The 24,016-nt window shown below is 38.4% G+C and overlaps 1 protein-coding gene across 1 annotated transcript in view; it reads right to left on the bottom strand.

Annotated features, from left to right (window-relative positions):
* Positions 1 to 1,733: 1,733 nt before the first annotated feature.
* pcdh15b (protocadherin-related 15b) overlaps positions 1,734 to 24,016 on the bottom strand; it is a 212,322-nt gene continuing 190,039 nt past the window's right edge. The window contains exons 28-40 of the mRNA XM_046853892.1: positions 21,098 to 21,313; positions 17,971 to 18,059; positions 16,044 to 16,220; positions 15,046 to 15,264; positions 13,311 to 13,319; positions 12,972 to 13,082; positions 12,052 to 12,057; positions 10,327 to 11,694; positions 8,067 to 8,088; positions 7,594 to 7,632; positions 6,654 to 6,727; positions 4,808 to 4,937; positions 1,734 to 2,797 (exon numbers count right to left, since the gene is read on the bottom strand). Of these exons, the coding sequence (XP_046709848.1) occupies positions 2,225 to 2,797; positions 4,808 to 4,937; positions 6,654 to 6,727; positions 7,594 to 7,632; positions 8,067 to 8,088; positions 10,327 to 11,694; positions 12,052 to 12,057; positions 12,972 to 13,082; positions 13,311 to 13,319; positions 15,046 to 15,264; positions 16,044 to 16,220; positions 17,971 to 18,059; positions 21,098 to 21,313 (3,033 nt within the window). The 3' untranslated portion in view covers positions 1,734 to 2,224. The remainder of the gene's footprint in view (positions 2,798 to 4,807; positions 4,938 to 6,653; positions 6,728 to 7,593; positions 7,633 to 8,066; positions 8,089 to 10,326; positions 11,695 to 12,051; positions 12,058 to 12,971; positions 13,083 to 13,310; positions 13,320 to 15,045; positions 15,265 to 16,043; positions 16,221 to 17,970; positions 18,060 to 21,097; positions 21,314 to 24,016) is intronic.

Here is a 24,016-nt window from a genome sequence, read left to right as displayed (position 1 = left end):
CATGCTCATATTTGGGCCACCCCCAGCTATTCACTTAAAATATCTATTTCAACTACCGTTTACAATTCGGCACCCAATCAATATATTTGCAAATCAATACCAGGTACCCAAATGTTATTTAGCATTTAAGTCTGCATTATAGAGCCACATACAGTGAGGAAAATAAGTATTTGAACACCCTGCTATTTTGCAAGTTCTCCCACTTAGAAATCATGGAGGGGTCTGAAATTGTCATCGTAGGTGCATGTCCACTGTGAGAGACATAATCTAAAAAAAAAAAAAAATCCAGAAAACACAATGTATGATTTTTTAACTATTTATTTGTATGATACAGCTGCAAATAAGTATTTGAACACCTGAGAAAGTCAATGTTAATATTTGATACCGTAGCCTTTGTTTGCAATTACAGAGGTCAAATGTTTCCTGTAGTTTTTCACCAGGTTTGCACACACTGCAGGAGGGATTTTGGCCCACTCCTCCACACAGATCTTCTCTAGATCAGTCAGGTTTCTAGCCTGTCGCTGAGAAACACAGAGTTTGAGCTCCCGCCAAAGATTCTCTATTGGGTTTAGGTCTGGAGACTGGCTAGGCCATGCCAGAACCTTAATATGCTTCTTACAGAGCCACTCCTTGGTTATCCTGGCTGTGTGCTTCGGGTCATTGTCATGTTGGAAGACCCAGCCTCGACCCATCTTCAATGCTCTAACTGAGGGAAGGAGGTTGTTCCCCAAAATCTTGCAATACATGGCCCCGGTCATCCTCTCCTTAATACAGTGCAGTCGCCCGGTCCCATGTGCAGAAAAACACCCCCAAAGCAAGATGCTACCACCCCCATGCTTCACAGTAGGGATGGTGTTCTTGGGATTGTACTCATCATTCTTCTTCCTTCAAACACGTTTAGTGGAATCATGACCCAAAAGTTCTATTTTGGTCTCATCTGACCACATGACTTTCTCCCATGACTCCTCTGGATCATCCAAATGGTAACTGGCAAACTTAAGACGTGCCTGGACATGTGCTGGTTTAAGCAGGGGAACCTTCCGTGCCATGTATGATTTCAAACCATGACGTCTTAATGTATTACCAACAGTAACCTTGGAAACGGTGGTCCCAGCTCTTTTCAGGTCATTGACCAGCTCCTCCTGTGTAGTTCTGGGCTGATTTCTCACCTTTCTTAGGATCATTGAGACCCCATGAGGTGAGATCTTGCATGGAGCCCCAGTCCGAAGGAGATTTACAGTCATGTTTAGCTTCTTCCATTTTCTAATGATTGCTCCCGTAGCCCTTTCCAGCCTTGTGGAGGTGTACAATTTTGTCTCTAGTGTCTTTGGACAGCTCTTTGGTCTTGGCCATGTTAGTAGTTGGATTCTTACTGATTGTATGGGGTGGACAGGTGTCTTTATGCAGCTAACGACCTCAAACAGGTGCATCTAATTTATAATAATAATAATAATAATAATAAATGTAGTGGAGGTGGACATTTTAAAGGCAGACTAACAGGTATTTGAGGGTCAGAATTCTAGCTGATAGACAGGTGTTCAAATACTTATTTGCAGCTGTATCATACAAATAAATAGTTTAAAAATCATATATTGTGATTTCTGGATTTTTCTTTTTAGATTATGTCTCTCACAGTAGACATGCACCTACGATGACAATTTCAGACCGCTCTTTGATTTCTAAGTGGAAGAACTTACAAAATAGCAGGGTGTTCAAATATTTATTTTCCTCACTGTATTGGCCACATGGCCAGAAATCCTGCCAGTTCCACCACCTAAAAAAATGGATTGGAAGGACCATCTTAGCATGGGGCTTTTGAAGTGCACAGTACTTCCTGTTAGAAATTAATGTGCACTGTTAATAACTGTTAACACCACACACACAATTCCCTCGGTCTGGGTTAAACAACATAAGTATTGCCCTGGGCCTCTGTTACACCACTTAAGACAACCCATCTTCAGTCTATAAAAAAAAATATATATATATTAAATTTAACAGTGTATTGGTAACTGAATAAATCCTTGTGATGAAGTGAAATCCAAAAATACCAGTGTGTTTGTTGTTCATGAACTGGATAGTCAAAAAGCAAGCTCACTGATGATCTTTCAAATACGGAATAAAAGTGCAATTTCATTGTAATGCAGTGAATTCAATGTGTTGGGGGTATTTTTTTTTTATTAAGACAATACAAATAAACATGTAAGGGACTATTTTACAAGGCATGTCACAGTTTTGTCATTGGTATGTGCAGGTTATTCCAAGGTCCCATCCACAGTTCTTCCTCGTCGGACTGCGTGCGGTCACTGTGCGACCCTGCAGTTTCCATCCCCTCTGCATTATCTACAGTGGACTCCTGCTCGTCCGCATTTTGTGTTATTTCAGGTCTGGCTGTTGCCACATTATATTTGCAAGCTATGCTTTCTGGTCCTATAGAGCTGGAGGCCAGGGACCCACTCGAGGGCCTGGTGTTAATGTTCTGCTCGCCCGCAGTGGCACCCAAGGCACCGGGGCTGTTCAGAGGAACTCTTTCCTCTTGAGTCACAGCCAATTTGTCCAGTTTTTTGAAATGCTTCCCAAGTCGGACAGGAGAGCTGAATTTGATATTGGTAGTGTGGGCTGCTCTCCGAGTTCGGATGATGGAGCCGTTTTGAGCCAAGTAGACACTGCCGTTGATGTTACTGTGGCTGTTTACGTTGGACAGCCGGTTTCGGTGGGACTCTGGAGCGCTATCATCACCTGTTGAACTTGTCTCGTACTCACGATCCACCACCAACTTGATTCTCTTCTTTCTAGCAAGCTGTTGGAGTTAAAGCACAGAAATAGAATGTGATCAGTCCATGACAAAAACATGCTGACCCAAGAAACATGTATGGCGTAATCCAAAAAAGACATACTGTACAACCAAGACCACCCTGAGAAATGTAACGGATTCCACAGCTAGTGGCAAGTGATTTGTTTGAAAGCCTTAATATCAGAAAATCAGATTTTGTTCAACAGGCTAGTGAGTTAAAATTAATAATTAAAATACAATTGTGACCAATTGCATCTGGTTTGCAATCCTGCTTAATGAACAAAACCTTTATTCAGCACAAAAACTAGTGAAAGAAAAAGACTGCAGAAATGAGAATGCACAATTAGAAAAGTTAGAAACGTAGAGCATAGGTTCTGAAGAAAAAACCACATCAATCCATTGAAGATGCACTAACAAGCCATGCAAGTCAGGAGAAAAAGGGCACATCGTCGCTTACTGAGAAGGCAGCAAGCCAGTTTAGTCCGTTGAAACAGTATCGTTGGTTTTAGGATCTTTTGAATCTTCTTTGTCGTCTTCCTGACTTCCAGGTCTATTTAAAGACCCCTGAAATTTGCTGCAAAGGCTACTCCTGAGCGATCCTGAAGATGTAATTTCCTCTTCTTCAGCTATAGGTTGGAGATTAACTTTGTCTGCGGTACCTCGCACATCACTCGTGCCTGTTAATGAGCTGCTTTTGCTTTCACTTTTAAAACCCTTGTCCTGTTCTTGACCCATTAAAGGCTTTGTATCCTTCTTTCTGGACTCATCTTTCTTTCGATTCTCTTCATTCTTGATATACATGGTGTCTTCAGACATTCTAAACTTGCTGCGTGTAAAGTTGAAGCCTACTGTAGAACTGATTTCTGCTATGCAGGATGAAAATTGAGGTTTATAAGACTGTTTATTATTCATTGTCTGCAAAACAGACCTCACAAACTTCTGGGTTCCAGTGACGTTGCAATGTGACAAATCTTCAGTCTCAGCCTCTCCCTCAATTTTAGAAACATTCTCATCTGCTGACCCTTTATCACTGTCTGACTCTTCTGCTGTTTTTGACTTGCTCTCAGAATCACTCTTAGTCTCTGTCTCAGAGTCTTGCTCTGTAGATGCTTTGGATTCACCTTCAGAATCATCTGGCTCTGTAGGTGTGTTAGACTCACCTTCAGACTCCTCTTGTTCAATCTCAGAACTACTCTCGCTGCTTGACTCCTCAGATATTTCTTGCTCTTTGTCTGAATCAAAGTTGGTCATATATGCCACATTATTTGGAATGGTATAAGGATTTTGGTATGATACAGTGAATCTGTCCAAATAAGGATCCAGAAAAGCACTTTTATTCACACTTTCTACCGCATGCTCGGATTGTTGACTGCTGCTAGCAAAACCATAGGGATACCTTTCCAAATTACTGCTTTCCTGAGTAGCCTGTGTCTTTCCATCAACTGGGCTATCTCTGTTTTTGCTTGTGTTGCTCTGACATTTGTTTTGAGTGTCAAGCTGATTGGAGAATTGTTTTTCCTCTGTGGTTTTTCCTTCTTTTGTCTGAAAGTGGATACCACCGATGACCATACCACTCTCCGAACTGTCAGAGCCTTGAGTCGGTTGAGTGGGCTCTACACTCTTTTCTTTATCAACCATTGGGAATATTTGATTCTTCTTCCATGGTGGGTGAAAAGGCACTGGTGGGCCGGGGGCCTTGCTTGCAATAAGCAGTCTGTTGAGTTTCATCGCTGCTTTTAGACTGATAATAGGATTTGAGCTGTGAAAGAACGTAGTATCTCTTGCTGGATAAGGCTGGGTTTGCTGTGGTCTGGGCATCTGACCTTGTAGAAACCATTTAGAAGCTCTGTGCAGACTCTGAACCTGAGGCAGCCTTTTAGTCTGAATGGAAACCTGTTACAGTCCAAACATCTATTAATTTTAATTTTAAGGGTCATCTATACAAATTCACATATTTGTCATTTATATATATGTGTGGCCTACAACTTTGCAGAATAAAAATAATGTTTTTGATACCTCTCCTTCTGATTCATGAGGACTGTAATAATAGCTGCCATCATCCTCGACGATCACCTCACCGTACTCGTCATACGTTCCTGCCGGAGATATCAGCTTTCTTCGACTGCCATAATGAGGCAAGTCATATCTAAAAGACATATAATACACACACAACTTTATCCTACAACCCGTGTAAAGACCGGCCATTGCGATAACTGTTAAGGCAGTTTCATGCTTACAAATGAAATCTAAACTAAAAGCAAAAGGAATTTTTTTGCCTTCTGTGCCCAACCAAACCTCTTTTGTTTAATAAATTTGGTCCACACCAAGATACAAGACACGGATGCAAACACAAAGTGACAAACATACCTGTGGGCATGCACGAAAAATAATTACAATGCTGTTGAATGTGCAGCACCTCTAGACATTTCAGCCTGTAATATTTGCATTGCTAATGTGTCGACATGGCACAATAACAAGTAAACAGCTAAAGGCTTACTGAGAACCATGTCCACAAACAGTTATTGCTTATGATGGTTAGTTATGATATTCCTTCTTTGAATAAAACTAGTGCTGTCAAAATGAACATGTTAAGGATGGGCTAATGCAAATTCATTGCTGTTTGACCATTTTTATTAGAAATATAAATAAATATATTTGATAAATAACACATTTATTCACGACGCAGACAGAAAAAAACCAAATTTTTTATCAATAAACATTTGTTTTACCGATGAGGCAAGTCTCGAATCAAGCACCAAAATCTGCTATGATGCACACATCCGGCAATTGAAACTGTCCATGTGGAAACATAGCAAAAGTTTCATTTTCTGTGTCCTGATTCACGTAATTTAAAACAACAATTACTTTAAAGCACTTACAAGAAAGTGTTGAGTCTGGTTTCACTAATAATAAACATATATTTGCATAAAGCATCCATATTTGTCCATGCACAATTTGATTAGAGTTTAAAAAACTGGAAATGTATTAATTGAAGGTACATTTAGAACAGATAAAAATGAGATTGAGTTGTGATTAATCACGAGTCAACTCATGACAAGCGATTAAATTAGATAAAAAATTTTAATCGATTGACCGCCCTAATAAAATCCTTTGTATGTACTTACTCTGCCATCATTATGGTCAAGTTTATGGCAAAGAAATTGGCACGCTTACACACTTACTAAGCAGGCAAAATCAAGCTCTGATTAAAATCAAATTCTGCTAAGAATAATGAGATTTTCACATTTGAAAATCAGAACACAGGAGATTTTCTCCTGTGTTCTGATGCCTGTTACCCTGTAGGGGCAGTGTGAATTAACTCTTCAGAGGGCAATCTTTTCAGGGTAATGTGAAGGACGCTATGAATATATTCATTCATTTTTCAGTTCCAGATGAATTACAGAAAGTGGCATAATGGTGCAAAAGATTAATACACAATGAAATAAATGCCATTATTTGAAGGACCAAAAAAAAAAAAAAGGAATGATGTGATTTCACATATGCCTTCATTTCATTTAAGGGGATTTTAAGGAAAACTTTCACATTTTTAATTCCTAGCATTTGATTTGATCGTTGTCTCCTTTTTATTTCTCAAGGGATATGCCAAATAGCATCTTATTGTACTTTGCTCTGAGAAGAATTCGCTTGGCTATTGTCCAAAATGGAGATGCCAGTGGCAGTGTGAGATAAGTAGCAGGATTTTTAATTCCTGGGTAAACTAAAGCAGGCTTATCAAACCTACAGTTCATGTATTCCAAGGAACACTTCAGCTTGAGTTCCATTGTTGAGATGATGGCTGTGTGGAGCATGGGATATTGAATGAGCACACTTGGGTATGAGAGCATGATGAACACACACTCACCCGTGGTCATAATTATAGTAATCCTGTGTATAATAGTCTTGCCCTGGGTCGATGCCTGACTCCATTGATAGCTCCTGTGGCCAGAGAGAAAGTCATTACTCAGCATATGCATGGGAGAAGAGAGGCAGGGAAGTTAAATGCCAGCTTACACATAAATGTACATACAAAAATCTGAAACCTTTCCGTTCAAAGAGAGATGGACACACACACACACACCCATTTGAAACACCTGTACGTCTGCTCAGTCATGGAATTATACACTCAGCCAACTGTGTGGCAGCAGCACAATATATAAAATCATGAAGCTATCAGTCAAGAATTTCATTTAATGTAAATGTCAAAGATCATAATAGGGAAAAAACGGTCATCTCAGTCTCTATAGCATGGTTGTTTGTGCCAGAGTGTTTCAGAGTGTTTTAGAAAGTGCTGATTTGGGGTGTTTTGTATAAAAATCTCTCAATCCACACAGAATGGTAATAGAAATTCAGTGACAGGCAATCATTGTTGAAGAAAGAGGTCAGAAGACAATGAAATACTATGACAAATAAAATAACTTTTCTTTGTAACTTTGATGAGTGAAAAAGCATCTTAAAATTGACAACATATCAAATTTCAAGAGGGGTGGGGCCTTAACCCATCTTATCAATTTCTGTCTGCCAAGAACAGAAAGTTGAAGACACTCTGAACCTAGACAGCTGCAAATAAAAATAAAAGATTGGAAGCCTGGTCTTTACCATTTTCTAAAGATCTTGACCTATAGCTAAATGATTGTATGCATTACACTGCTGCCATTTGATTCGCTGATCGGATAATTGCCATAGATGTGCAAATGTTCAATGTATTTGGGTGTACAAATTCACAAATGGACAGATGTACAGAGGATATAAATGTAAAAGTAACAAAGTATTATAGTTCTGTTTAAGATAAGAGGAAAAAGTACCTCAGGTCTTAAGAGAGAGGGTCTAAGCAACTGTTGTTGCTAGCGAAGAGCCATCAGGAAATCACAGCAGAAATAAATAAATAGAGGAATGGAGAAATATTACACTTTAGCACCAATAAGCAAATTACAAAGAATAGGTCGAGAATAGCTCTTAAAAAGCAAAGAGCAGTCAGAGGTTGCATTAAATGAGATGTCTGAATATAATAAGGCTGACTTGCAGAATTTGTATTGCCTAAAAGTTAGTGAAGGAAAGCTGTATTTTTTTTTGTTAGTCAAAGCAAATATTGGCAGTCTTAAAAAATATTAAAAAAATAAAAAAATAAAAAAAACAGCAAAGACTGATGCTAGAATAGTAAATATCTGGCTCCAAAATCATTTCATCATGCCACATCCACTGATAAAAGTCATAGTTAATGAAAGTGAAGATTGAACATTTTTTCAATATAATTTATATTAAAAGGAAAAGTACATACCTCTTGATGTCCATACCCTCTCCTATGGGGAGATAACAGGATATCAGTCAAATGATCAGAAACAGTCTTCTTTTGTTTATTTATTTATTTATTGTTGCAGATTTAAATTCATGAGTCAATTTGCAATGGTTACAAAATAATATTTCCTTATGTAGTATAAAGGAATATTTGATTTATTGCCCTAATTTATGACCAAGAATTTCTCTATTTATTTTTTCATACACATCGAAAGTGAAGAAAATGGAAAATGCAGGATGTTGTTGAAATAAAGAAACAATTCAACAGAGGATTTTTAACTACACAAACTATACTACATAAAACTGTTGTATCAATATTTCTATCAGGTTTCTTAAAGGTTTCACAGGAATATTTCTAACAGGTACTTGGAAGTAACTATAGTTCAAGTATTTTGTAGTGCCAGTTTTGGGTTTTCAGAGACATATGCTGGCTGTACTTCATTTAATGACAGTAGGATCTGATAGCTATACATTGTCTAAAACTAAAAGAATGACATACCTGCTTCTGAGATAGAGCAAGATAAAACAGTTAATCTCAGCAAAGACACACTGCACCTATGCATGTACATGTAGGAGATTAACACAATGGCAGCTTTTAGTAGACTTCAATATCTCCAATTAAAGTGATCTGCAAGAGTTTACAGGGAAGGCACACCGACACAAACGGGGGAGAAGAGATAGAAAGCAGCATCTCTTTTAGTCTGCAAAACCTCCTCACAAATGCATGGTGAATTAAAGTTCTGTTTGTTTAGCTGATCAGCAGGAACAAATTAGCACTGTTGTTCTCCGGAGGAGTAATGAGGAATTCAAATTAAGATTTATGACTAAACAATAATCTATGACTTTCAGAGGAAGTCACACCTCAAATGCTCTCCTGGAGGGACTTTTTTTGTGGATAGCTCTGTATACTCAAGTATTGTTGAGTAAATTCACATCATATGCTAGGCTCTCTTGAGCCTGCTTTGAGGAAATCCGATTTTACCATTAACAAATAGTCCATCTATCACTGATTTTGGATAAAGCACACACATTCACACATTTGGTTGCACACAGTCATCACTGCTACTTTGGTTTGGTTGTCTTCATCCTGGTTGTTCTGCACTTTAAGATGCAATAAAAAAAGATCTCTCCTTAGGAGAGAATAAATTCTCAAGAGTGCAACGTGATATAATGGCTGGATGGCGGGTGAAGTGTGGGCGGAAAGCATTCATGCGAAGAGTATTATATCAAAATTAAAACATAATCATCAACATCATCAGTGTCTTTTCTATTTTACTTTTTAGTTATAATAGTGTTCAAGCACAACCATCAAAGAAGATATGCAACAGTGATGGATGAGGGTCACATATTCACAAAAGCTGAAATAATCAGCCGTGATGTGAGATCAATCCATTAACAGAGCACTAATTAAAGCTGGGATTAAGAAGACGCTGGCTGAATCGAATGCATTTGATAGTTGAGACAGGAACCACCAGGCCAGACTTGGACACACATGATGGATCGCATCTGTAATTAAAGCTACTCATGTTCAGAATCGACAAACCGACTGCCATCTGTAGCTTTTTTACCATGGAGACAAGAGTGGACTAGACGAGACGACTTCTGTGTCATTTATGCTAAATTTTTCAGTCAGTAGGAACCATGTGTGAACTTCTGGACATGTACCTTTGGCTAATCATATCCAACATTCTAAATAAATTAGTGGGATGTTAAAGACATTTGGCCTGTGCAAGCCATATGACACTGGTTTAAAATCCTCTGCATAATACAGTACATGAGGCTGCAAAAGAACGGAGGCTGTGCTAATGTAGAAGGAGGCACGTTTGGAGAGAAAGTGTTTGCTGGAAACTTGAATTATTTTCTGCCTCATTTTCCTTACAGTATGTCTGCCTAATAAAGAAATGTAAACATAAGCAAATCGAAAGAGATTGAGACAACAGCATTGCACTCAGCGCAAAAAGTTTTACACAGAATATTTATTTAATGCAGCTAAAGTATTATTTTTTTTAGATGTATGAGACAAAATGAAAAGTGCAATAGACAATACACAAGTCTCTCAGCCAACTTTGGCTCATTTTGCATTTAAATAATCCAAGTGTGTAGATGATTAAATCTAAATCAAGAAATAGAAATACTGTTATTTTAAGATTTTGCTTGACAAAACGATGTGTCGAAGAAAACTCAGAGAGAAGGATGTTGTAAAGAGAGAAATGAGTAACAGAGAATGATATGTAAAGAGTCACAGTATGGTGGATTGAGATGGGAAACATTTCTCTAGCTCTTCCACCACAGAATTTATAGTTGGGTTGTTGTGCTTGTCTGCCTCCTGGGTACATTCCACCTCTGGCTCGCCTGCCTCAGACACCTCAGGGACTTGTGACTTCGGTGTCTTCTTTAGAGGTTGCTTCTGTTTGTCTATTTGACTGTACATGTTGGCAACAGATTTCTCTATCTCAGCTATGTTCCTAATGTTCTTAAGGATCCCTTTAAGTTCTTTTTTGGAAGGCTCAGGTTCTGCTGAAGGGGGAGGTGGAGGAGGACGTGAGGACACGGGCCGAAGAGATGACACCAAGGGTAGGGGTGGAAGGACAAAGGCCAAGGCAGGCTTTGAACAAGGGCCAACAGGGGAAGAAGGAGATGGCAAAGGAGGTGGAGGTGGAGGTGGAGGAGGTGGTGGTTGGGGATAAGGATGAGTGTGAGCTGGTGGAGGAAATGAGAAAGAAGGCAGAGGAGGAGAATAAAGGATAGAAGGGCTTGAACTAGGAGAAGGAGGTGGAGATGAGAGATTTGGTCGTGCTATTGGTGGGGGAGGTGCAGGTATATCTGGAGGGTCTGGAATGATCTCTACATTAACCTCATAGGTTTCCTTGCCAACATAAGCAGACAAGCTGACATATTTCTGGAGGCCAGGTGGAGTGGGTTTGTGGCTGGGTGGTGGTGTAGCTTCACTTTGGGTGACTATGATGGTTGGAGCAGAGCTATTGTTCTCTTTGTCTACCACTATGGACTTCGGTGGCTCAGAAGAGGGCAGCAGGTATTCAGATGACAATGAACCCTGAGAGTCTACCCGCTGCCTTTGCTTTGTTTCTTGCTGGGCTTGTTCCTCAAACTGCCGGGCCTGCTCCTTAACTGTCAGTTTAAACTCAGGACCCTTCTCTGATTCCTTTACCCCTTGAACTTTGCTTTCCTTAAGCTCTGACTTGAACAGGGGTAGTTTCCATTGCCTGGGGTCTGTCACCACTTGTCGTATACAAGAGCTCTCACTGTCCTCACACTTGTGTAGCCTGGAGGGCAGTGTCCTCGAATGGAAGGGAAGTGCAGAGCTCTTCAGACTCTTAAAGCCAGGCGATTGCAGCCACAGTAGGGACCCAAGGTGCTGATTTTTCCCCATATGAGCTTGACTGCTGATGTTCCCATCATCGTGGTAAAGTGGATTGGTGGTGGTCAGGGGGTTCTCATCTGACAGAAAGGTGATGTTGCTCTCAGAGCGGGGGAGCTTCTTGAGTAGGGCCCCATTGGCTGTGGATTGCTTGTGTGCTGCAATGGCACGTGATGCAAATGAACTGATGAGTTGTTGGCGGTCTGCCTCTTCTAAAGCACCCCTTTTAGCCCTGTTCTCATTATGTTGAAACGGGGGACAGAGATATATGTTTGATGAGAGGAACAAGTCAGCAAGAATGAAGAATGATAAGGTAGAAGGAGCCTACTATGCAACTAAGGCTGTGCACTTCTGTATACATGTAAAATAATAAGGAAAGGACCTTAAATCAAGAAAGCATATACTAGCAAACTAGTTCATCAGAAGTTTAAAAAGCAGAATTGTACTAATACAGATTGGGCAGTGGCTACCAGTGGATCAATAGACTACGGAATAAGCCACAAGGACAAATATCTAAGAAGCATATGCAGCACTATGGAGCACCTACAGAATCTGGAATCTATTATAAAAAGCAATAATGTCTACTTACTTGGACCTGATTTTCAAGAAAAGGAAGAAATGACAAACAGAAAAGAGGGAACATTGAATGCGGAGTTGAGAAGTATATAACCATAAGAGGACAACGTGATCGAGATATTTCATTTGAATTACTGCAGGCTAAATTTGCTAGAATATTAACAAAAACAACCACTATAATAGTCACAATGCCTCTCAAAAAATTTATTTAATGCAATATATTAGTTGTAAGAAACCTATGGGGTTTTCTTTTTTCCCCCTTTGCTAACATCAAATAGGCCTGAACAGAATGGACACATTGGTTTCTGAACAATATGATACCAACTGAATCAAACAATCACACTTCAGCTATAAGTGGGCAAACGGTTATTGTTTTAACTGCTAAGTGCACAGGTAATATATAAACGTCCCCAATCCCCTCTGCCTCAAAACTTGGATATGTCTTTCTACTGTATCAATCTTGTAGATTCTTGTATTTTCCTAATTATAGCACAATTAATTTCAATGCATTTTATTATTGAAATTTGCATCATTTTTATAGTGCCAATGAATATGCATTAACATGTCATTTTAATAAAAATGTACATTTAAAAAAAGATTGTTTTGTTTGAATATGAAATTTCCATTATGTTAATTGAGACCCATCCTGTAGTCACTTGTTAGGTCCGAAGTGCGATCAAATTCATAGAGCGATATTTTAGGTTACTCAAGAGCGTGTTTGACAGCATTAAGTGTTTAAAGCATTTCAATTGCAAAACACAAAGTTTAATGGAGAATTCACAGGACAGACAAAGTGCTTTAACCAGCATGATTAATGCCGGTGTTCTGTGTATAATTATAAACTGGTTGTCAAATGGTTCTAAAATATAAAACCGATTCTTGAGAGACCTTTTAAGATCATAAAAAAATTAATAAATAAATTAAAAAACTTACATGGTGTTGTCGCCTAGTTCCTCGTACAGATTGCTAGCAGCAATGCCTCCAGGTTTGCCAGCTGGGAGAGCCATTTGGATCCTGGCAGTTTTGGCACATTCAGCCTGTCGTCTTTAGTTGTTGGATTTAACAAGATACATACAAATTTACAGCATTAGCTAAATCTTGAAAATGGGGCGTTCCAGAAATAAATGCATTCCAGAAATAAATAATGCATGCAGCGTTCATGAGCACATTCCTTATTTATCATCTCAGTGAGCAATACTTAGCAGTTGGTTTATGGGAAAATAGTCAAATCTGAAGTCATGAATTTGTGTTAATGCACATTTGGGTACTTACTCTTTAAATCTGGAGATAATGCATAGTGGGACGTGGAGAAAAAAAAGAAATAAAAGACAAAGAAAAAAAACACAGTAAGCCACTTGGCAGAGGATTATCATGCAACAAGCCCTTACTGCAGTAAATTTCAGTGACATAGCTGCAGGAGGCATCAGGGATTTTCTCTCTCTAGTTATGATGTTTTATACAGCTCCCTCATAAAAGAGATGGCTCTTAGAGGAGAACACTTATCTCCTGTGTTCCGTCCACTCCACCCCTTTACCTAAACACAACCTCCATCATTCATTCACTCTGTACAGAGCAAAATATCTTTCTTACAGCAACAAACAGGTTCTCTGCTCTGTCTCAAGTAGCAGTAATGAATCTGCTTTCACAAGAAATACACTGAATATCAGGTTGGCTTGCTACAATGTTTCCATGGTGAATTGGAGAGAAAAGGTTCTATGCATTTTGTGTTCAATCTTGGCAACCCACTACTAAAGTTTCTTAGGAATAAAAATGCCCTGGGTTAAAACGGGAAGGTACTATTATACAGTCTGCTTCAGAGTTATTGGCTTAGAAACTTAATTAGTTTGATTTCACACTGAAACTAACCTTCAACTCAAAGTCAAACTTTATTATTTTACACAAAACCAAGTAATCAGCAAAAACTCTTCTTGCCACTAGAACAGGAAAGAATCTTCACCTATAATGCTTGACAAGATTGGAGAAGACAGACCACTCCTCAATATATAATCTCTCCAGGGTATTAGGTTTTCCCTTATAGACCCCTTTTCAGCTCAGCCTATAGGGCTTCATTAGTGTTTGACCGAACAGACTGTGATAGCCATGTCAGATGGTTGATTCTTTTCACAATGAACCATTTTGTGTGGATTTGGATGGATGTCTGGGATCGCTGCCTCGGGGGTTGATAAAACTATTACCCAATTGTAGCTTGTTGGTAAAGGAGGTGAGATTTTAATTTCCAAATCTCTTAGCACTCAATGGATTTAATGACACTTTATATTGTAACAAGGTTCTTGTTTAAGTTGGAGGTGAAACAGCCTTGCAACATCAAAACACCTTCATTAACACCTCCACCATACTTTACGGTAGAGATTCTCCCTTATTCTCTTATTCCAAAACCCACTTTGAGTTCCCACAAACATTCCAAGCTCAAGCAGTGTTCAATAAACCCAACTAACTTACATTTAGGGTTAGATGAAAGAAAGGCTTTTTTTCTGGCATGCATTCCAAATTGACCTGTTGACCCCAAAACACTGCCAACGCTGATCCTTTGGATATTCTTTTTTTTTTATCTCACTTCTAACATTGTATAGGGGTAAGATACACTGGACACTTCTTGGCAGGTTAATTACAGCCAAACAGCCAAACAATGACTAAGGGGAATCTCAGGAATCTAGCAATTGCCAGATTTAAGCTGTTTTTCTCAGCACAGTTTTGTCGTTTTAATTTAATTGTGACTAATACACACTAATCTTCCCTATGTTGATAAATAACTAATAGAATTTTGTGTACCCTCATGTTTACTTCGGTGTAATAGGAAGTTATTTGGACTAGAGACTAACAAGGTGTTCAAGATAGTCAAAAAACAATATCAGTACTAACTGTTGATATAGAAGAACAACACAACAATAAAAAAAGAACATTAGTTTATCGTATAATTTTGATATAAAAAGATATGGACTGGGTCAGTGGGATAGAGCATTAGCAGTATTTACTTAAGCATACTCACTGTCGATATGTGATGATGACAATAACAATAGCAGGGAGGCAGAAAACAATGATGATAACAGCGAGGGCCAGCAGTGCTCCTTCCGTGTAGCCCAATGACTGCACCGCTTTCTTCACTGTCTGCACCAAGTCGGGTGTGCGGATCTCCAGGATGCGTCCTCCCCGGCCCAAGTATGGCTGGAACTCCTTATTAATGTCCAGTAACTTTCCATCCAGAAACCTGAAAGAGCATAAATAATAACTGCAAACGAATAGAAAGCATGTGAAAGATGCTTATACTTGTCCATCAATAAATCAAGTGAACCGTTTAGACCATGGACACTTTATCATCTTCTGATTCACATGCTTTATCATACACAGAATTCAGTCTGTCAGACAGCATAAGAAACTTGTCAGGTTTTAAGTCTGCACTATATCTTACTTGGTGTCCTTGAAGATTCCAGAGTATGCCACACCAAGAAAAGATCCCAGGCCTAAAAAAATGCTTTTTAATGGCTGTTATGCTACACTCTGTTTAGCAAAGAGCAAATTGTTGCTGTCACCATGCACATGCACATTTTCTTTATAAGCAAGTAAAAAGAGAATTAAAAAAAAAAAAGCCTCTTAATGTGCTTGTGCCTGACTTGAAAACTTAGTGGAGATTTGTAACCTATTTAAATCTAACTCCAAAAACCCTGTAAGCGTATATTTGTTTGTCATTTTAGCAAGCTGAGGTTGTTAGGGGAGGGTGGGGGGGCAAGAAGTGTCTTCAGGAAAGAGCAGTCACGGCTTGTCAAAAGGTTGAATGACATAACTGGGGCTGGCATCATGAAAGGGTACAACAATGAGTGAGACCAGGAGGTCTTTTTAGGGAAGAATGAGGGCACCTTGCAGATGCTCAAAGCTGGGGTGAAGAAAAAGGCCAGGTCAGTCGAATGTAGGTAAGGTTGCAAGAACTGAAGAGATTGGGAATAAAGAATAATGGAAGTGAAGGTTGGAGATAAACATAAAGAGGCTTACTTGAACAACTCCTGCCTAGAGAGAGCCCTGTTGGTCAGAGGGTCGATGGCATACACCATGAGGTCTGAACTAGAATAATCTTCCTGATCGTAGGTTTCTCCATATCGCCGTGGCCCAATAGATTCCACCACTACCTTGGAACCTGGGACCTGGTCCTGAACATAATGCTCCAGGATACTGCAAAGGAAAAAATATATAGACTTCAAGTATAGCATAGGATTTTTTTTTATTAATTTACCAATAAACTGGATTAGCTAATTCAAAATAAAATGGTGGCACAACCTATATTCAGATTTCAAACCACTACAGATGTAGAGAATGCGGAACATGGACGTGATCGCCACTGTTTTAGCCAATGATCCAATCTTTCGGCTTCTCCCTTTAGGGGTTGCCACAGCGGACCATCCGCATGTTTGATTTGGCACATGTTTTTTTTACGCTGGATGCCCTTCCTAACGCAACCCCCCCCTATTTATTCGGGCTTGGGACCGGCACTAAGAGTGGTTGGGGTTGGTCTGGACCACCAGGGAACCTGTTAGCCAATGATCCAATAATAAATCTTTTCAGATCTGTATCTTTAATCTCAGATTATAATGGCATATTTTTTTATACAACCTGTTTAATCTAAAATATATATATTTTTTTGTACCGAATAGAATACTCATACATACAACCCGTAGCAGGAAGCATGAGAAAGCATTCTGTGTTCAACATGCACCAGTAAACAAGCAGCAACGTTTAGTGTCCACATTAGAAACAAGGAGGTAATTAATGCTAATCGATTTCTCAATTTGGATATTGGGAAATATGAGTAATAAAAAAAGCTCAAATATCCTACCTTATATACACACCAGGTTTCTTCCTTGGATATATACAGTTCTTAAAAAATATGTAACATTTGATGGGTAAAATTTAATTAGTTTGGAAAGAGAGAGGTTGATAATATAAGACTTAATTCTGTGACTTGATTCGATGTTCTGAACCTGTCTCAAATATCTATCTATCTATCTATCTATCTATCTATCTATCTATCTATCTATCTATCTATCTATCTATCTATCTATCTATCTATCTATCTATCTATATATATATATATATAGAGAGAGAGAGAGAGAGAGAGAGAGAGAGAGAGAGAGAGAGAGAGAGAGAGAGAGAGAGAGATTAATTTTATTTATTTATTTTTTGTCACACTTTATGTGGGACATAGGGATAGCTGTATATAGAAGTGTATGTGAGTGTGTTTATTTGGGTGACATGAAATAAAGAATGGATATATTGAGTTCCAATGGTGAGAAACAGCACCTTGGACTGAGAGTTCAAGGTAACTCAAAATAACAGAGTGACTGTCACATTTGTGGACATGAACGTGTGTGGTACATTGAATTTTCTCACTGCCACCTTCTTTGGAGACACCTTTCCATCATGTCTTGCTGTACTCCAAACACAATGTCTGGCAAGTAAAGTGGTAAGGCTCCATCCTGTTTGATAAGCTATCAAAACACACAAATCCCATCCAATACCGGTCATGTGTAAACAAAAGGAAATAAGAATCAAAGAAAAAGAGGAAGAGTGACTGGTGACTGCTTTGGCTATATCCATTAGGAGAACATAAAGTAAGTCTGCTTTGGCTTTTTCTCTTTTTAGGGAACTGGGCCACAGCAGGAGGTCTGCTTCAGAGACGTGTGCGGCTGAAATAATCAAACGGCTGAATGATTCGTTCTATGCATGAAAACAACTTTACCACACCCGTACCAGCTGCACCCAAGGGGCTCGGCTTGGAAACATGCTGACCATTTCATTTTTTATTTCCATATTACAAGTATAATCTGCTTTCGGGTGATGCCTGGTACACCTTCATTCGAGGGAAAATAATACGTTTAGCAATTTATCTTTGTCTGGGCGATGGGGAAGGAGGATATGCGTTTACCCAATCAGCTGCTCCTTGTTCTGCTCCACCACAGTCGGGGGCACATTGGACACCACCACCTGCATATCCAGTTGATTGACCACGGACACCTGGGGAATGTAATGATTGAAGAATTATGATGTCAATAAAAGCTTGCAAGCCAAAAATGTCAGTGAAAATAAATCAAACATGTTCTGCCACTTAATAATCTTGCTTTAATAAAAACACGTTTCAAGATTTTAGGAGCTGCTTACAACAAATAAATACATTTAAATGTTAGGGAACTTTTGATTCCAATCACATTAATCTTAAACCGAGTTTTCTAAATGCTCTAGGATACTCTAACACTAATGTTAACAGTATGAGGACAATTTATTGACATACCTAACATGTAATACCAACTGAATACTTCTAGAATGCTCTAATTACATGAGAACTATGTTTTTATAATACTACAAATGAATACATGCCTTATTTCCTAGTTTCTCAGGTTCACAACCCAATGTAAACTCTCCTCTTCCTTAAGTGTGTCTTTGTTTAATGGCTACAAGGGCATAAAAAAGTAGGTCTGTCCTGACTCCATTTTGCTTCATTAAGCACCAGTTAATGGACCCAGTTTGCAGATACGTTACTGTTTAATTGCCCATTCACAAGACCTTCCAACTGGCATTCACTGGATTCCTTCTGGTGGACCGTTAAGAAGTGCAAATTCATTCACTTCGATCAGCCAAGGAACTGGCATATGGAGCTAAGCTCGGAAATTTTTTTTAGCTTAAATGGTATCTTGACAGGGTATCTGATCACAAATCAGTGTTGCTATTTATCAGCATTGGTCAAGTCTTGGATTGTATTACCTGGGTTCAGAAATAAACCAACCCTATGCCATCTAATATAAGATTTTTGTCTTTGTAAAGGTAAAGTGATAAATGTCCAGCTTTCCAGAAAACAAGAACATAAAGCTTCAGTAAAAACACCAGAGTACCACTCTTGCATGCTTGGTTGCTTGCTCATGTCAATAACATAGCTGGAGCAATCAATAATGAGGAAAACAATCCTGACCTGGTGTTAACAATGCCACTGTTAGTAAAGTCAGCACTCACACTGTATGTGAGAAGAATACAGGCTAGATTCACAGTCTGTTTTGGGACTTTCACCACAAAATCACTGGTTTATTCAACAGGAACATTTGTACACCTGATTATCCTTTCAGCCATTCATCAGACAGCAACATAATGCATAAAACCATGTGTATAAAGGTCAAGGGCTTCACTTCATTTTCACATCAAAAATCAGAGTTGGGAAAAAGTGTGATTTCTGTGACTTTAACCTCGGCATGGTCATTCGTGTCAGTAGGGCTTGTTTGAGTATTTTACAAATCTCCTGGGATTTTTGCCCACAGCCTGTAGAGTTTACACAGAATAGCACAAAAGTAAAAAAAAAAAAAAACATCCTGTGGATCTGTTGGCTGGAAAACATTGTTTATACAAGGGATCGAATGAGAATGTCCTGACTGGTCTAAGATGACAGACAGTCTATAGTAACTCAACTAAGCACTCTTTGCAACCACATTATACAGAAAAGCATCCCAGAACACTCAAAAGATCAAACCTTGAGGTAGATGGACTACAGAAGCAATAGACCATATCGTTTCACTTCTGTCAGCCAAAAACAAGAATGCAAGGTTATTATGAGAGCAAACTTACTCACATGGGATAGTTGAAGACTGTCCAGAAGACTGTTGAGGGTGATGTGTTTTTATTGTATGAGAAGATGCTTGTCTGCTCACCACAGTAGTAATAAGTGATTAGCTGAGGTATTATATTCCCGGTGGCAGCTCAGACTAGTAGGTTTATTCTCCTCTAATCTCTCTTATCCAGGAGATGTTTCCACCTACAGAACTGTTGCTCATGCAATGTTTTTTTGTTTACTGCACTATTGTGTATAGACTTTAGGGACTGTAAACATTAGGCTCTTTATCTGTACATGAATGATTTTATGCATTATGCTGCCACACACACACACACACACACACACACACACACACACACACACACACACACACATACATACATACATACATTTATATATATATATATATATATATATATATATATATATATATATATATATATATATATATATATATATACATATACATACATTTGCCAGTGATGCTAGTGTGTTTTCCACTCTAGTTTAACAGATACACACTATAGCCACTAGTTCTAGCTATAGTATTTTTGTAAATGTGCAAGTTTTTTGGCCTGTTTAACATGTCGACCAAGAGATTGGTTGAACATATGCTTGTGCTTACCACACATAAGTAAGCAAGCGATTGAGTTATAAACAAGATCTAGAAGTGTCTTTTTATCTTCAGAACAACCATGAGTTTCCACTAGATGTTTCATGTGATCTTCCTGCCAAGTGGTGGATGAAGACAGTTCTCTCCAGTCAGGTCTTGGCTGCATTTTCACACACGACTGACATGGGAAAGAGCAACTGTGCACCTTGATTTAATTTAATTTATTTGAAGCTCCAGCACTTGAATATGAGTTATGAATAGTAAAACATTTTTTTCAAATTTTATATGCTTTGAAGTACTAGCTAGTAACTAGCTTTTTTAGTTTTTGCATTTTCCACAGAAGTGTAGCTTCAACTCACTATACAATGCAATAATTATCATATTTCCGTTTATTTTGTTTACTCATATTGGTATGTCATACAGTAAAAAGTTGCACAGTCAGTACCACTTTGTCGATTATGATTTTACAGTTCTCTGATGCAGCCAAAGTGGATTGAAATGAAAAAATGTCTAAAAACTATGCTTCAGATAAAAGATCTGGTGTACTATTAGGCTTAATCTGGGCAGAAAACTTTGCTTAACATTTATTCAAACTCATTTAAAGATTTACAAATGAATGAAGAGTCACAGGGAATTTAAATAATATTAATATACTGCTAGTAAGCCGGTATAGAGACAAATGAATTTTCACAGTTTTCCTACCTTACCTACACTCCTTTTTTCCCCCCACGAGTCTCTCTTTCTCTCTGTGTTGCTCTTCTATCCATCACACTGGCTGTCTTTGTACTTCTCTCTTTCTTTGTAAGACTTGGTCCCTCTTAATAAAGAGCTCACTGGCATACTCACCACTACTTGCGCGCTGCTGCTCAGGCCCTCTCCATAATTGTCAGTGGCGACGACTTCGAATCTGAAGTAGGAGCGGCGCATGTTTCGGTACATGATGGCAGTCTTAATGACTCCAGTGTATGGCTCGATCACAAAGCTGTCCTTCCCTTCTGCTGTGGGAGGGATGACAAGTCGGTACTTCATGCCACTATAATTTCCTGTGTCTTTATCCAGAGCCTGTTTAAAAAAAAAAAAAAAAAAAAAAACAGGCCAATGACATGTGAGATAAAAAGCAGGTCTAGCGATATAGCCCAACTACAGCTCCCATTCGAAGATTTGTAGGATGTTAGCTTCAGGATGACAGAGCTGTCACAAGCACACTGGTCTTCTCTGCACTGAGAATTCTTAGGGTTTTCTCTGCAGTGACAGTGATTTAGAAGCATTTTTATGTGTGTGTACTTGCGAGTGTGTGTTTTTCTGGTAGCACTATCCAGACAGATAGCTCTGGCTGTTTCCAAATCCGAATATTGTCACACAACGTTAAGGTCAGCCGTGTGGGGTTCAAAAGCAGACTTAGTACTTAGGCTTCGTGTCTGGCATTTTTATTACCACTGCGAAGGAAAAAAAAAGTCATAATCAAATGTACACTTCCCTGAAATATACCTAACAGTCTCTCGCAGATCGAACACAAATATCTAGCACAACATGTGAACTTTTTGCTAGCTAGGAACAGCAGTACCACTCTAGCCATTTCAGCCTGCCTAAATAATGTCCCTAAAATATCAAGTTTCATCATTTAGACAGCTTCTGGAATGAACCTGAAGTAAAACCTGCTTATAACACAAACCATACCCACGCAGTGATTTTCTTACGTGTATTTTTTTCCATGAGGTCATTTGGGTAAATGTGTGACAATTCTGTGACACATTATCTGAAAATGTGGGTGAAGGCTAGCGCATACTTCCTGTAAGACACGTAAAGCAATTTTTCAAGCTATTACTCATGATACGTTAAAGGGCAGCTGAAAACACTTGGAGAAAAACGCTGCTCACTGCCTATCTGCCTTCACTTACAGACACCCATGGTTGGCTACTGCCACTCTCACTAAATCGGTCTGGGTGCCATCTTTCCAACTCAAAATGCACAGACAATTTAGACAACTCTGCTGCAGCTTTGTCTTTTTTTAATTTGTGATTATTCACAACAGTGTTGTGCCACTTGGAGCCAAACAATTACTAGTAGCAATTACGTTTCCTACTAAAGCAGTATTATATCTTTATTCCTTTGTAGGTACATTTAAATTTGTAGTTAAAGAAAAAATGGGCTACTTTTATAACAGCTATAGGCAGTCATGTAATCATTTCATATTATCAAAGCGCAAGGCCATAGTCTTCTTTTTGGAGCGCCTACTTTTTCTGTTTTTGGTTTTTCAATGCCCAATTTTAGCCCTTGTCTCTCTCCATTTTATCGCCATCACCTGACATTCCGCTCTCCTCTCGCGCCAGACCAGCGCTCGTCCACATACATACCGTAAAAATTTATATATTACTGTACTGTTAATTGCTTTGTTTTAATCAATTATGTATTTTCATTGTTAACAAATTACAGTATAATACCCTATACTGATCAGGTCATCGGAACACTTCTTTATTGTAACTTTAAGACTACCTTTATAAATAAATATATATATATATATATATATATATATATATATATATATATATATATATATATATATATATATATATATATATATATATATAAAATAGGGCTGTAAAAATGTATGCGCATATAAATTCATTTTAACGAATTTTAAGTTCCATTTGGTGTCCTGAGGATTTACAGAATAAAAAAAAAAAAACAATTACTTCAAAACATTTACAAGAATATTTTTTCTTCATGCTCTACGTTGACTATTCTGTCCATGTTTTTCTATGACCATGTTGATTAGAGTATTAAAAACCTAAAACGTATTAATGTAAGGTACATTATTTACAGGTGTCATTAATAATCATCAATTGCATGATTGTCATGACTCATGTCATATATTTAGTAGGAATAAATGAATAAATCTGTGAATAAAATTGAAATCTGTGTCATTAGTGTTACAGAAAGATGAATAAGATTTCAAGAATTCTGGAGCTTCAGTAACATCAATAAATCAGCCAAATGCTAGAGGGAGCTGATGATCCAGCAATGTTACATGCTACACAACTGACATGCATACGTTTGTGTGCGATCTTGATTCCTTCGTGTTTGTCCTATTTCTAACTTGGATACACTACAGAACAGGAAAATCAAAGGTCTTGTTTCACTTAAGAGCAATGTATCACATTGACACTAATTAGCAGAGCGGCAATGCTGAACAATGGATTCACTGTCAGTCTGCTCCACCGTGCATCTGTTGGCATGACGAGAATACAAGCATCCCTTTCAACTTCGTGCCTTCTTTCCCAGGTGACAGACCAAGCAGCAATTTTTTTTTTTTTTACAGTTTTTTTCTCTTTCTTCAAACTACTTAAAGAGGGATGAGAATGTAGATTAGTCGGAGCTGTGCACTGCTGAGCTGCTTTACAAATCTACTGCAATTTATTACATGAGTCGTGATGGCTTTCCTGCCGTCACATCTCTAAAAGTGTGCGCGAGAAGAAGATGCTGCCCTCTTGCTCAGACACCTTTTAACACTCCATCTGCATACACCGATACATTTGCGCACATGCATGGCCACATTGGCTTCAATTCCCAAGCACAGCTGTGCACGGAAATGTTAGTAGACTGATGGTTTTAAGGTGCAGCTTAACATGGAGCTAAAAGTCAATAGAATAATATAATTTTTTTATTGTATTTTATTAGATTTGCAAATGCATATGGAGTCATTTGAAGGATACCATATGAAAAAAAATGTATATGAAAAATGTTACAACCCTCGTCATGGATTCT

Source organism: Silurus meridionalis, chromosome 7 (assembly GCF_014805685.1).
Source record: "Silurus meridionalis isolate SWU-2019-XX chromosome 7, ASM1480568v1, whole genome shotgun sequence".
In the NCBI taxonomy this organism is placed as follows: Eukaryota; Metazoa; Chordata; class Actinopteri; order Siluriformes; family Siluridae; genus Silurus; species Silurus meridionalis.
This window is presented reverse-complemented; position numbering and strand designations above follow the sequence as displayed.